At 42.5% G+C, this 15,546-nt stretch overlaps 1 protein-coding gene across 1 annotated transcript; it reads right to left on the bottom strand.

Moving 5' to 3' along the window:
- Positions 1-11,353: 11,353 nt before the first annotated feature.
- Positions 11,354-15,292, bottom strand: FZD1 (frizzled class receptor 1). The gene has a single exon (XM_046669669.1). It carries the CDS (start codon positions 15,146-15,148, stop codon positions 13,187-13,189), a length of 1,962 nt encoding a protein of 653 aa, XP_046525625.1. The 5' UTR covers positions 15,149-15,292; the 3' UTR covers positions 11,354-13,186.
- Between the last annotated feature and the right edge of the window lie 254 nt (positions 15,293-15,546).

Raw genomic sequence — 15,546 nt, 5'->3', positions numbered from 1 at the left:
AAGATATACAGATGGCCAAGAAGCACATGGAAAGATGTTCAGCATCACTAATTATTAGGGAAATGCAATTCAAAATTACAATGAAATATTATCTCATACCTGTCAAAATAGCTTACTAAAAAGACAAGAAATAAGTGTTGGACAGGATGTGGAGAAAAAGGAACCCTCATACACTCCTGGTGGGAATGTAAATTGGTGCAGCCACTATGGAAAATAGTATGGAGATTTCTCAAAAAATTAAAAATAGAAACACCATATGATCCAGCTATTCCTCTTCTGAGTATTTATCCAAAGAACAGAAAAACTAATTCGAAAAGATATATGGACCCCTATGTTCATTGCAGCATTATTCACAATAGCCAAGACTTGGAAGCACCCTAAGTGCCCATCAATGGAAGAATGGATATAGAGGTTGTGGTACATATAGATAGATAGATAGATAGATAGATAGATAGATAGATAGATAGATATAGATATAGATATAGATATATATAATGGAATACCTCTCAGCTGTAAAAAAGACAAAATTGTGCTATTTGCAACAACACGATTGACCTTGAGGGTATCATGCTAAGTGAAATAAGTCAGATGGAGAAAGACAATTACCCTATGACTTCACTCATATGTAGGAAATGAACAAATAAACACACACATGGATACAGAGAACAGATTGGTGGTTACCAGAGGGGAAGGGGGGATGGCAAGATGGTAAAGGGGCACCATGGTGGTAAACACGATGCAGTCTATACAGAAGTTGAAATATAATGATGTACTCCTGAAATTTATATAACGTTGTAAACCAATATGACCTCAATAAAATAAATAAGTTTAAAAAATAAAAATAAAAAGCTAGTTCTCACAGTTTTCAGGCCCTGAGTGAAGTTTCGACAATGTCTTTATAAGAGGAGGTTTGCGATGGCAAACATGGCTAGGGGCTTGTCTTTCAGTTGTAGCTGAAGAAACATCAGTTGTCCCTATCAAAATCTGGAGGAGAGGATGGTGGAGCAGAGGGTCCTACTGGCACTGCCACTCCTGTGTACTTGTCACCAGTTTCATTCAAGATCACCCTGTCTCTACTTGGGTCTGCTAGTGTGTTCCTTCTCTAAGCCATCTCTCTTCCTCGACTGCACACTATTGATCCTTTTCCCATTTCCTGAACTTTACCTAACCCAGTGTTTCAAAAAACACCTCAAGAACCTCCAGTGTCAGAATCACTAGAATGAAAGTTCCTAAACTCTTCCCCTGGCCAACAAAATCAGTCTCTGAAAATGAGGCCAGAAATCCTCACATTTAATAAGCTCCTTGAGTGATTCTTAAGCACGACTTTAAGAATTCTTAGTAACCCATTGCCACCTCTGACAAATATTGTATATTTTGAGATCATCTGATTTTACTTTAGTTAGCATTGGATGAGGTTTCATTTAAACTTGCTTTATCTGAGATCTTCAAACACACTCTACACCTCCCACATTAATTTAACTTGGCTCTCATAAAGCTATATTATTAAAACACATCTTCGTTATTTATAGAGCCATTACCGCATTCAAGTGACCTCTGGTCTGTTAGTGAATTATCTCTACTTGGGAAAAAAGCTATAGAGAAGATAAATGGTGTAAAATTTTAAAAGAAGATACATGATAGCTGCAATAGACAATAACTTTGCGTATGTTAACTCAGTAAATTCTATTATATCTCTATATAAGTCGTGCAAATTCAGATGCTTGCAAATAATGCATATTTGCGTATAGCTATGAGCATTTGAAATCCTTCTTAAATACTTGCTGAAAAATACATATTTTTAAAACAGATTTATATGTATATGGGAGGAAAATATGTACTGTTAGCCATAACAGTACTAGACAGAAAAAAAACTTGCAGTTGGTTTCTAGTGTAGATTGAAAATTACATTTTAGAGAATATTTTCAAGGATGCATTTGCAATGCTAGAAAAATTTCTTCTCAAAAAACGTCAACATAACATTTTAAACTAGGGCAGGCATATTCGTTACCTGAATTTGTGTAAAATGCAACCTAGGCAATTGAGATTTCTTTTCTTGTTTGACAAAACATTTAAATTAAAGATCATGAAAAAAAATTTCCTCTGGAACATGACATAAATTCATAAAGAATTAAAATCTATAATCACAGCTAGAAATACAGATCGGATTAATCAGAGATGAGATAACTATGTCCAGTATCTCTCACATCCAGCCCTTCACCAAAGGGCAAAATGCAATCAATCATTTGACAGATGTGTTTCTGATGAAAACCATGCAGTTATATCACTGTAGTAAAAAGACAGAGGGATTATACGTCTTCACTTGAGAGAAGATGGTTGACTTCAGTCAATCACCATCTTTTTTCTGACCTATTTCTGGGACAGACATAAAACATGAATCTAGAGGAATATGTACTGAAACGACATATAGGGTAACAAAAAGAGTAGCAAAAGAGAGGATATGTAGCAAGGAAGAAGAAGAAAGATGACATCTGGAATATAAATAAATCTGTGGACTTAGAGGATTAGGACTGATCTGTAGACTGCTTAACAGAAAATGGGGTAAAGAGAGAGGGGAAATCAATGAGGAATTGATCATCGATCGAAACATACCTTAAGAGAAAGAAATGGATAACAGAAGAAATTCAGGAAGCCATTTTTTAAAAAATGGAATTGTAAAGAATAAGAATGTGGTAGGAGTACTTCTAAAAGAAAGAGCCTCTAGCTATTTCCAACAGCTAGCTAAACATAGACGTGGCAAGTAGAATAATGGTCTCCTGAAGAATAAAGTCTACACTAGGAACTTTATCCTGTGTTGATCTAATCATGTGAATCCTTAAAAGGAGGGGACCATTCCCAGCTGGAGAGAATCAGACAGTGAGAAAAAAGGCTTGACCCAGTGTTGCTGGCTTTGAACATGGGGGAAGGGTGCCATGAGCCACAGGGGTGGCCTCTAAAAGCTAGAAAAGGCAAGGAAACAGATTCTCTCCTAGAGCCTCCAGAAAGAAACACAGCCTTGCAACATCTTGATTTTAGCCCAATGAGACAAATGTTAGACCTCAGACCTACAGAACTGTAAGGTAATAAATACGTGTTTTTCAAGTTTGTGATAATTTGTTACAGGAGCAATGGAAAACCAATACACTGGACCATGGGGGTGACCAAGGCACCAAAATGGCTAAATGGTTGGCTGCTCTTTTTTTTTTTAAAGGGTGTTCTTAATTTTTTTTTGCAGGGGAGGATTCACCCTAAGCTAACATCCGTTGCCAATCTTGCTCCTTCTTCTTCCTTTTCCCCCCTCAGAGCCCTAGTACATAGTTGTGTATAGTTGTAAATTCTTCTAGTTGTTCTATATGAGCCACCCCCACAGCATGGCTACTGACAAGTGAGTGGTGTGGTTTCCCACCAGGAAAAAGAACCCAGCAGCCAAAGCAGAGCATGCCGAACTTTAACTGCTAGGCCATCAGGCCTGGCTCAAGCTGCTCTTTCTATATGCTGAAATAATGAAATGGCCAATCAACTGCTTTGATATAAGCCCTCAACCCTGCTCAACTTCATGCATCAAAGTATATTCAGTATGCTTCAGTAACACCAAAGGAACATTTTCATAACTGCTATTGAATAAGCTCTCTTTGGCAATATAGTCAATGAGGACACACAGTGGACTCCTGCAATTCTTCAGTTAGTTATCAATCTGGTAGAGGAGCATATTTCTAAAAGGAAAGAATGGTTCTCTTCCTGGTAATGATTTAGATGGCCTCGAAGGGCTGTTGCCATGTTACCCAAGTGTACAATCTACCAGTTGGGTCAGAATTGTTAGCAGCTGTGAAGAAATTGAATTTGAAATGGTGTATCCCAAAGCAGGCATGAATGCATAGAAATGCACTTAAGCTTTAAGATATCACAAGTTGATTAATATACAATACATTATTTGTGTGATTTAAACTTTAAGGTTTCCCATTAACTTAATCTTTTATCTGAATAATTCTTGTAAAACATGCTTAGCCTGAAAAGAGGATGCTGGAAAAATATGGCATTAGTTTGCATTACACCTTTCCAATTTCCATCAGCAATAATACTGAGCTGTAGAAGGAGGATGAGAAAGGAGAGGGATTATGGGGGAAGAGAGAGGAGAGGAAGAGGAGTGGTGGAGAAGAATAGGTAGAAGAGGAAGAGAGAAAAGAAATATAGAGGGGGGAGAGGAAGACTACGATTTGTTCATGACTATCTAGTGCTAAAAATGTCATTATATACTTTATATCTTGGATCCTCCCAACAGCCATATGAATTTTAAAAATTGTTATTATTACCGTTTTAGGTAAATGGATCTGAGGCTAAGAGCTAGTTGGGATTCAAGCCAGTTCTTGCAAATCCAACATTCTTTCCAAGATGACACTCAAATTCTCTGTGTCCAGTTCCCTATTATCTCGGAATTGATTTTTTTTTTTTTTTTTTTGAAAAGGAGGAATAGGAAAGAAGGTCATATTTCCAATCCAGGGTTACAGCTCTATTCTAGAGATGTTTCCATTCAACTCCTCTATTCATTCCCATGAAAGCTAGCCCCAGGAAAGAGTAGTTGATTTTGGTTTTCATTATACTCCTTTCTTTTTAACCCCTTCCAATGCCAAATGACCCCAAGCTGTCCGTATTTGGGACACAGAGTATTTCCCCTGCCACCCCTTCTCCCCGCCGAGCTGATTCTCCATCTGCCCCAACTCATCAAAGAACAATGAACAAACACAGCTCCTGGGCACCTGTGCCATTCTGTGAGGCCTCTCAAACCAGAATGTCTGCCTGTGAATTTGCCACATTTGGACCTAGAACATATTCTTAGCTCGCCCCCGTCCCCGACGTTAAAATACTCCTGTAGCATTAATTCTCGCCCCAAACCAGCCCTTTCAAATAAGGGCCTTCTTTCTCCTAGCTAGGACCTAACCCTACTCAAATGGCGCAATAGCTGCATGGCAGATTGATTCATATTAAATTTAACCAGAGTCTCATAAAAACTGGGAAAAATACTATGTGTGTCCAGGTGAACACAGTATAGAGATAAAGTTAGAAGACTGGTGGCCAGGAAGATTGCAGAAAGGCCCCCAGTCACCTGGGTCCCTTCGGTGACTGGAACATCCTTTTCTAAAAGGGGTAGGGGGGCACAGTCAAAACTGAGAAGAAGGCTTCAGACGTCTCAATCTCCTCCTTAATTAGCTGAATGTGAATGGTAATGAAAACCCCTCACATTTGTACAGAACTTTACTATTTATGAAAGGACTTTCACATCCATTATTTTCTAGCATCTCCATTTGACTACGAGATCCGACAGATCAGACTTACCCAAGGTCCCTTAATTGATAAGCCCAGTCAACACTGGAATCCAGGTTTTGTGGCTCCCAGGCCAGTGTCCTCCTGCTGTACCATAACACCTTCAATGATGCAGGGAAGTATGTAAGAGAAAATGGAAATGTGCAATATGAAGTATAATAGCATAATACCAGCAGACACCTTTAAGAGATTTTCCAGTAAACTTGCTGGTTAATGTTATTTACAGATTTTTTCTGACTGAAATTGTGATACTGTATATTCTTGTCTAGATTTAAATAATAAAAGCAGATTTATTTTATTTACTGTTATGGGCTGAATGTTTGCTTCCCCAAAAATTCATATGTTGAAGCCCTTAGGCCCATGTGATAGTATTTGGAGATAGAGCCTTGGGGAAACAATGAGGTTTACATTAGGTCCTGAGTTTGGGACCCTCATGATGGGATTAGTGCCCTTACGAGAAGAGGAAGACAGAGAGATTTCCCTTTCCACCCTCACACACCAAAGAAAGGCCATGGGAGCTCACAGCAAGAAGGCGCTGTCTGCAAGCCAGGAAGCAGGTACTCACCAGAAACCAAAGCTGCTGGCACCTTGATCTTGGACTTCCCAGACCCCAGAACTGTGAGAAATAACTGTCTGTTGTTTAAGCCGCCCCATCCATGGTATTGTGTTACAGCAGCCTGAGCAGACTAAGACACTGACAACTATGCAATATCATAAGGCTAGTCATCAACTTAAAATAAAATACGCAGGTCAAAAGTAAAGCCCATGCTGGAAGAACAGTAAACCTATGTTTTTCTCAATTATATTTTATAAATTTAGTATATTTCACTATTTCAGAATGTATATTTCACTTTTAAAGTTTTCCTCTAGAGCAGAGTTTCTCAACTTTGGCACTTTGGATCAGATAATTCTTTGTTGTCAGGGGCTACCCTGTGCCTTCTGAAATGTTCAGCAGCCTCCCCGGCCTCTGTTCACTAAATGCCTGTAGGAACCCCAAACCCCAGCCATGACAAGCAAAAATCAAAAAAATGTCTCCTGAGGAGCAAAACTGCTCCCTATTGAGAATCACAGCCCTAGAGCCTATTGTATAGGGACCTCCTGAAATAATTAAATTATCTGCAAGTCTTTTTTTTATTTGTTTATCCTGAGTTTAGTTAAAAGATTGAAAAAAATAATGTTTTGATTTCAACAACAAAGGCAGTGAAATTTTATGTGCATTTATAAGGATGACAGGAACGAATGGATAAGAAGGATGACAAGAAGCATAAACTCAATACAAAAAGGGGTACACCAATTCTGATTGAAGAGTTTCATGTGAACAGAAATGTGAAGGCCTTGGGTTGCATGACCCACACATAGCATTCTACAATTCCAATAATCACAGTAGAATTTTAAGTTTATCTCCTTCTTTTTTCCCTCCTGTAGATATAACTTCTCGTTTTGGGAGAAGTATGGGTGCTAAACCTACTTACCTCTGAGAAAAAGTATGACAAGTAATCAAGTGTCATCAAGTCAAGTGATGATATATAGCCGTTTGGGGTAATCCCTGCTTGAGTTTGTAATCTCATTTCAGCGGACTGAATTACTGCACAGGAAAATAAAATAGAATAAAATAGACATATAAAAAACCTAACAGTTCCTCACAATCTGATAAACTTTAACATCGATTTAAAAAAACCCAACTCTATTCATTCCAAGGGAATACTTTTGAGAGTCTTTTATAAAAATAGCTACTTAACCTGATTTCATGAGTAGCAAGAACAGGGCTCAGTGGCCAGTTAGGTTCCTGTATCTATGCCCAGTTTCTTCAGGAGGCAGAAGGCTGAAGGCAAAATGGCCAAGATCTCAGTGAGGTTTGTTCCACCATACCTTCATCTTCCACTCAGCTTCTGTTGATTGGTACTCACTGTGAAGTCAGTTACAAAGGGCTGTGTTCATTGGCCTTTCATCTGCTCATGAAAAAAGCTAAAGCTACAGTGGAATACTTTTAATGCTGGATCCAGTGACCTACACAAAAACTTTTACTCTATCTTGGCAGCACAATTTAATTCATGCAATAGAGTGACCCACCAACCCAGTTTGCCCGGGACTTCCTGGTTTTACCACTAAAAGTCACACATCCCAAGAAACCCCTCAGTACTGGGCAAATCCGGACGGTGGGTCACCCTATCCGAGTTCTGAGCTTTTGACAGAGTGTTTATTGAAGTAAACTCTTGAAGAATGTTTTCCAAGATTTGGAAAGATAAGATCAAGAATAGTCTCCAAATTTACCTTTTAAGGAAAAAAAAATCCTTATAACAATCAAGTAGCACTCGGCATTTGGAATATACATCTAACTAGCCTGTATGACTTCCAGGTATTTGCTGCTGCGTTTGTGAAGACGAGCATTTCCAAGGGCAAGAAAACAATCTGTCTCAGAGAGCTTCATTTAAGCAAGGACACACTGCCAACTTGAAAGGAAATAAAGGCCACACTTTGTCTATGGGGGGATCATGCAGTTATTCCCCTGCAAATTTAATTCAAACAGGTATTGAGATCTGAAACATGGAGATATCCACAAATTAGAGGATACTTGGTTTTAAAAAGGAAAGAAAAGAAATCCAGGCCACATAGAACTATCTCAAAGCAGCAATAGTGGTTCCTTTTCATGTTAATCACTGTATTGCTATGAACATGTTTTGAAAGTCTATACTGTGAATGAAACTTCTTGAGATCTTCTTTATATAAAATATGCATATTATAAATTTTAAAACAAAAATTATTGTCTTCAAGCAAGACAGTTTTATTTTAAAAAGCATGCATGAGTAAAATGTGCAAGTCAATACTATGTGAATAATTTGCTTTTAGAATTATTAGTTATAAAAATATGTCATTCAACTAATGTATTAATGATTCTGTTAGAAAACGTAGTATCATTTTTATTTTATCATTCACAAATATACCTCTTTAGAATTTCATGATCTTAAAATAAAAGGATTTATTTAGAGAAATCTCTATTGGAAAATGATATCGTATTTTTTAAGCAATTTAAGAATCTGCTTGACTTATAAAACTGATGATGACTCTCAGAATATTTATTATATGTTCATTGTAGCATGTACTTATAGATTGTACTTGAGCCTATCTAGTACATCGGAAAGATTTCTGTGACAAATCCTTTTATTTGACCTGTTATTAGGGTCCCAAACCCACTCACAAACAAATATTCCCAAGGGAAGCGTCATTATATTTAAATAGGAACTTGATTCTGTATTGGAGTAGAGACACATGTCACCACAGATGATGATAAAACTCAGGGAAATTAGGCTAGAGACTATCTGTCTGTTAATTACCTGGTTCCAAGCTATTCTGTCACTATAATTGTTATGGTTTAATACATTCATTGGTAAAGTGTATGACCAAAGTGGATAGAAATATTTAAGCCCAAAAGTTTAAGGGAATTTTGAGTCATGATTGAAACTCAAGTACTGTTTTTCAAATTCTAAGGGCTATTGGCAGATGCCAATATATATCAAAATATAGATATAAATCTTAGGAATCACCAAAATAAACTTTACCTTGTTTGGTACTTCTCTTGTAGGACCCCAATGCAAATGTAAGGGCGTTAAAATAAAAGCCTTGAATTTAAGGTAGTATTGCAATTCCTTTTCAGTAATCTAACTGGAGAATTCTTATACATAGCCCACATGTTATTTTGGTCCTTACAAGTTAATCCTGCAAGATTTTGATATTAGTATATTCTGTTAAGTATTCAATGACAATATCACTGGTGTCCACCTCAACACATATGTAAAGACCACATTTTGATTATCTCTCTGGCCCCAGTTACACGGAATACTATAATCAGAAATGTCTCAGAGATTCTCAGGGTCATACCACTGGTTTCAATTAATTGCATGTACATTACATAAAACGTAGCCTAGGAATCAATAAATGGATTAGAAAGCAATAAAAGCAGGAGTAGTGAAGTTGAACACAAACACACACAACTGAAAACGTGGCATCTTTAAAAAACAAATGTGAGCCAAGATTGAAATATGATACCAGGGAAAGTGATCAGAAGTCACCCAAGTCCTGAAATGGTTTGTGGTTTAGGCAATTTTTTTCTTAATTGGCCACCTACTCTTCACTGTGGTCTCCTTTCCTAGTCACATGCTGGACTTTAGGAATGATGGACTACAGCGGAAGAAAGGCTTCAGCGCCTGGTGGAAACAAAAGGACTGGGACAGTAAACTCAGGCTGACAAGTGACTACCTCAGACAAACTGAAAAATCTGGTCCAGCTGTTTTGCATATGTTTGACAGTGGCTGGCTTTGAGATTAAATATATGACTTTCTGCTTTCACAAAGTTTAAGTGAAAAGTGGCATTTTTTTTTAAACGAGCATAAGAAAGCTTTCATACCATGTATACATTTACTACAAAAGCTGAATCAAGCACACTGTGAGGGGAAAAATTGACTTCAATTGATAGCTAGTTTAAAAAAATAAAATCCATCTGAAAAAACCATCTGAAAATAGTTTGTCATGGAAACAGCATGTTAATGGGACTATATTCCCAGTAGCTCTATGGTTTTTCAGGCAAGTCTTATTTTGCCATCAGTATTGAAAGACACAAAAGAATACACGGGCTTTCTATATGCTACACAATTTAAAATAAATTGTTTCCTAAAAACAAGGCCTGGTGGTGACTTAAAATTGTCTTCTAAAGCTATTTAATTCCAGCATTATAAAACCTTTCTGCATCAAATTCAGTCACATCATTTTCAGGATGCCCAGAATACGAACACTCTATATTTATTCCGCGGATAGAGACCTGGACAGAGCTTAACAACCTTTACAAATTTTCTTTCAGAAATTATCTGATTGAATTAGGCAGTGAGGAGACGTGTTTTAATTTGGCCTAAGAATTGCTATTGCCATTTTTGTGTCTATATGATAAAACCTCAGGTATCTACTATATTAGATTAATCTAACAAAGGCAAAAAGAAGATAAAATTACATCTTGCTAATTAAAATTGAATGCTATATTTTCAATTAGATTTAATTTTTTAATTTGCCTTAAACTAAATAATAATGATGACTTATAACACAATTGCCTTACAACCACGAAAGTAGTTCTATTGTATCAACGCTCTTCATTTTAGCCTCTTGGCATTTTGTCACAGAATGTTTTCATGAGAAAATTTAATAAAGATATATTTAGTTTGTAAAGGAATAAGAGACTTGTTTTCCAAAGATATTTGAGGTTTTCTATCTGGCATTTTCCATTTCTCATAACGTTATTTCCATATTGTGAAATGTATAAATAAACTTCGCATCTCTATTTTATAAAAATTAGTGTGTGTGTACACATATGTGTATATATAAACATAATATAGAGATATATGTATATATACACTCCACATATACATAAATTCTGACTAAGAGCAGACCGACTAGATAAATCCTCTGGAGAAGGTTCCTAGAACAATATAAAAACGTGATCTTCAGAAGCAAACAACAAAACAGCCTTATACACCCCACTGCTGTTTAAAATGCTTATAAACACACAGTCAGTTAACCATTTATTGATTGCCTATTTACGGTTTTGGAATATCCAAGATTATAGGAAACATAAGACAATACCTGATAAAGATTGTGACAAAAGTGATGGCTGATGATCTAAAAATAAACCTCCATACTATAAAAAGTCATGTAAATTTATCCCTTGAAAGAAAAAAAGCTTTAATATTAAAATTGGAGTTCTCTTTTTAATAATCCTCTTTGAATAAAGAAATAATTTGCAAACTTCTATTTTATATTATTACTCTCATTAAAGCAGATCTTTTCTAGGGACTTCACAATGTCAATCACAACAATGCAAGTAGGACCGTTCTTTGAAGGACTGGTCTAAAGGTTTAAAGACAGACTTTTTCAGTGAATTCCTGAATTTATATACTGTGGGACTGGCTATGGGACACTGTAAAATGTAAAGATAGTTCACAGTTCAGACAGTTCCACCTCTGTTATTTTCAGGCACAAAAACCATATAATTTTGTACAAAACTTTGATTTTTTTATTTGCGAAATTAAAAATATGGTATTATATATATATAAACTTCTATTCCTCTATAAATATAGATGACTTTGTGATAGTGAACAGAATAAATGCATACCAAATTCAAAGACCATTGTCATTTTAGGGTATGACAGACATAGATAAATTTAGGTCCTAAGTACCGGCATTTTGATAAACTCTTTAAGTTTAAAACAATACAATCAGGAGGATTGCTTTTCTCGTCTTTTTCACAGAGAACTAAAGTGAATATTTTTAAATGGCTTTGAAAGATTTACATTTGATACATTTCTGTAAATCCAAAAAGGAGCACACAGGATTGAATGCAGCAGACCTGCACGCATTTTCCCTTTAGCATGCATGCCCATATTTTGTTTATTTCAGGAGCTAATCCCACCAATTATTCCACCTCCTTTACCCTCTGGAATCTTACCAGGTTATTATTAGTGATGTGGATTGTTCCTCCCTCAGAACATGTTGCTGAATAACAATCGTAATCGTATGTTGAAAGTGTACAACTTTTACATTTTAAAGTTTCTGATAAATGTCCAATTATTATTTGATTAAAAATAAGAAAGTAGCACTTCATTTTGAGGAAGTCCATTACACTGAAATCTCCTTCAAGTTTTCATACTCAGTTTAGTTCTGTTGTCTTGTTAAGGAAAGCAAAGATCAACTCCTTAACAAAGCTTTCCAGGGGATCTCAACGTTTCCATTTTACAGAACGGTAAAATCTAAACGCGGCTGTCTCAAGCCAGAGGCAGGTCGCCAGGCATCAGTATGCAATTAGAATTAACATTTTATAACCCCCATCTTCAGTCTCTCCCAACCCACACAAAGCTTCATGCCGCTTCCCAAATCTCAGTAACCACATCTTTCCATGACGCTGGCCAAACCCATACCAGGTTTTAGTCACCAGAGAATGAAATGAGCTCATCCACCAAAAATTAGACTTAAAAAAGTTTGGCATTAGTTATCCCGCTCACCCTCTAACCAACTTAGAGGGAAGCAGGGAGCGTCTGGGCGGTGGAGGCCAGCGCCGAGGGAGGCCGGGACTGCCAGCGCCCACATCCGTGGGCCTCCTTGAAGCTAGGGGAAGGTTCTCGACAGTGAAAAAATTCAGCTTCGGGAAGTCAGAGGGACCAGCCTTCTCAATCTGGCCCCGACAAGGGTAGACATGGGATGACAGGGGGGCCCACCCCGGATTTGGAAGCTTTGTGGAGTTCAGTACCTAAAATGCCCCGACCCCAAGCAAGGAAGGGAAGGGCGGGAGCAGAGAGAGGAGGCAGGAAGTGACCCGGGCCGCACAGCCCCAGATGCACCCACCCGCGGCTGGGAGGGGCGCGCGAGGAGCAGCAGGAGCACCGACGGTGCTCTGCTCCGGCTTTCTCTCTGCAGTACTCCGAGAAGGGCAACAAGGAAAAGCCTCAAACAGTTAAACCGCCCTAAATAATTAGAATTTAAACAAAAAAGGAAAGTAAAAGAAAAGCGCGTGATCGGCCGTCATTTAAATACAAATATACTTACAAAAATCTTACACAGGCTATTTACAATCATAAAAGCGTACAGTCCCGGTACCAGAGTGTGAAAGCGAGGGAAGTCTGTCCATTCCCCCTCTGGCAGCTGAGCCCTCGAGTCCGTTTGCCCCCAGGGACGGAAGCTTTTGCAGGAGCTGAGTTGTTAAAAGAAGCCTGCGAACGTGAGTGTCTAGTGAGGAAGCCTCGAGTGGCCAGGCTTGGCAAGGATTCCATGGGGCCAGCTTTTGGGGGTGGCTGGGACGGGGCCGAGGGCTGGGAATGGGCTGAGCCCCCGAGTCTCAGACGGTGGTCTCTCCCTGTTTGCTGTTGGTGAGCCTGGTGTAGAACTTCCTCCAGGAGTTGAGGGTCTTGCCGGACCAGATCCAGAAGCCTGACGTGATGCCCACGATTAGCGTCATAAGGTACTTGATCATGAAGACTGTGAAGTCAGGGCTCATGGGCGGGTGCGGGGGGGAGCCCCCCCCTGCCTGGAGATGGGGGCAGGGGATGGCGTAGCTCTTGCAGCTCTGGGCCACCCAGCTGCGCTCCCACTGGTCCCGGAAGGCCTGCTCGTAGAAGTAGCAGGCGATGACGATGGTAGCTGGCACCGTGTACAGCACGCTGAAGACGCCGATGCGCACCATGAGCTTCTCCAGCTTCTCGGTCTTGGTGCCGTCGTGCTTCATGATGGTGCGAATGCGGAAGAGCGACACGAAGCCGGCTAGCAGGAAGGACGTGCCGATGAACAGGTACACGAAGAGCGGCGCCAGCACGAAGCCACGCAGTGCATCCACGTTGTTCAGCCCCACGAAGCACACCCCGCTCAGCACGTCGCCGTCCACCTGGCCCAGCGCCAGGATGGTGATGGTCTTGATGGCCGGCACGGCCCAGGCGGCCAGGTGAAAATACTGCGAGTTAGCCTCGATGGCTTCGTGGCCCCACTTCATGCCGGCTGCCAGGAACCAGGTGAGCGACAGGATCACCCACCAGATGGAGCTGGCCATGCTGAAGAAGTAGAGCATCATGAAGAGGATGGTGCAGCCCTCCTTCTTGGTGCCCTGCGCCACGGTGCGCGCCCCGTCCTCGGCGAACTTGTCGTTACACACCACCCGGTCCTCCAGCAGGAAGCCGGCGATGTAGGCCACGGCCACTGCCGTGTAGCATCCTGACAAGAAGATGATGGGCCGCTCCGGGTAGCTGAAGCGCCGCATGTCCACCAGGTACGTAAGCACCGTGAAGAGCGTGGAGGCGCAGCACAGCACGGACCAGATGCCGATCCAGGTGCGCGAGAAGCGCAGCTCCTCGGGGCCGAAGTACATGAGCCCGTACACCTTGGTCGGCTCACAGGGCGCACCGCAGTCCTTCTCCCCCAGAAAGTGGTAGTTGAGGTAGGAGGGCACCTTGAGGGCGCGCGGACACGAGAACTTGCCTCGCTCCGACCCGCCCGCGCCCCCCGGGAAGCCGCCGCCGCGGTGCCCCCCGCCGCCGTGCTGGGGGTTGCTGGTCCAGAACTCGGGCAGCAGCGAGGGCGTCGGGGTGCCCTTGTCCGACGTGTTCTGGCCCACGCACAGCTCGCCGGCGCCGTGCACCGGGAACTTCTCGCACTTGAGCGTGTCAGGCCACTGGAAGCCGAACTTGTTCATGAGCGCCTCGCAGCCCTGGCGCGCGCGCTCGCACAGGGAGCGGCAGGGCGGCAGAGCCTGCTCCAGCACGGTGCACACGGGCGCGTACATGGAGCACAGGAAGAACTTGAGCTCGGCCGAGCACTGCACCTTCACCAGCGGGTAGAACTGGTGCACCTCGAGGCCCGCATCCTCCTGGTTCGTGTGGCCCAGCAGGTTGGGCATGATGGTCTGGTTGTACGCGATGTCCGTGCACAGCGGGATGGAGATGGGCTGGCAGTAGCCGTGGTCCGGGATGGAGATGCCCCGCTCGCCGTTGTACTGCTGCCCGCTGGGCTGCTGCTGAGGCGGCGGAGGGGGCTGCTGCCCCGGCCCGGGCCCCTGGCCCGCCGCCTGCGCCCGGACCCCCAGCAGCAGCGGAGCCTCCAGAAGCCAAAGCAGCAGCAGCAGCCGGCGCGCCAAGCGCCCGGAGGCAGCCGGGGGGCGGCGGCGGCCGCCCGCGTCGCCGCTCCCCTCCGCCACCGTCCCAGCCGGGAGCGCCCCGGCACAAAGTTCCCAGCTCGCGCCGCCGCCGCCGGCCCGGGACTTTCTAGGTGCCTCCTCCTCAGCCATACTTTCTCGGCTCCTTTCTGGGCGCATCTCGGCTGGGGCTGGCGGTGGCGCGGCCGGCGGCGACTCCTCCCGCGGCCGGGGGAATCTCCTCAGCGCCGGTGCCCTCCGTCGAGCCCGAGCCGCGCTCGGCCCGCTGCCCCGGCTCCCGCTCCGCGTCTCGCAGCCGCCGCCGCCGCGGAAACTTGCGATTCATGAAGCGCGGGCGGCGGGGACAGCCCCGGCTGCTCGGGCGCTCCGGGGTCGCGTCCTGCCTTCCTGGCCCTCGGCTCGGTGGCTCCCGGCTGCCGGCGCCGCGCTAGTGGCCGCGGCCCCGTGGTGCGCGCAACTCTCCGCAGCCCAGCGGCCTCGGCTCCCCCTTGCGCCTCCGCCTCCTTCTCCGCCGCCGCCGCCTGACCATTTGTGTCAATCCCTCAACTCGCTAGCTC

The sequence above is a fragment of the Equus quagga genome, chromosome 8 (assembly GCF_021613505.1).
Source record: "Equus quagga isolate Etosha38 chromosome 8, UCLA_HA_Equagga_1.0, whole genome shotgun sequence".
NCBI classification, from domain to species: Eukaryota; Metazoa; Chordata; class Mammalia; order Perissodactyla; family Equidae; genus Equus; species Equus quagga.
Note: the sequence above shows the minus strand (reverse complement) of the source record. Positions and strands in the feature narration are given on the sequence as shown.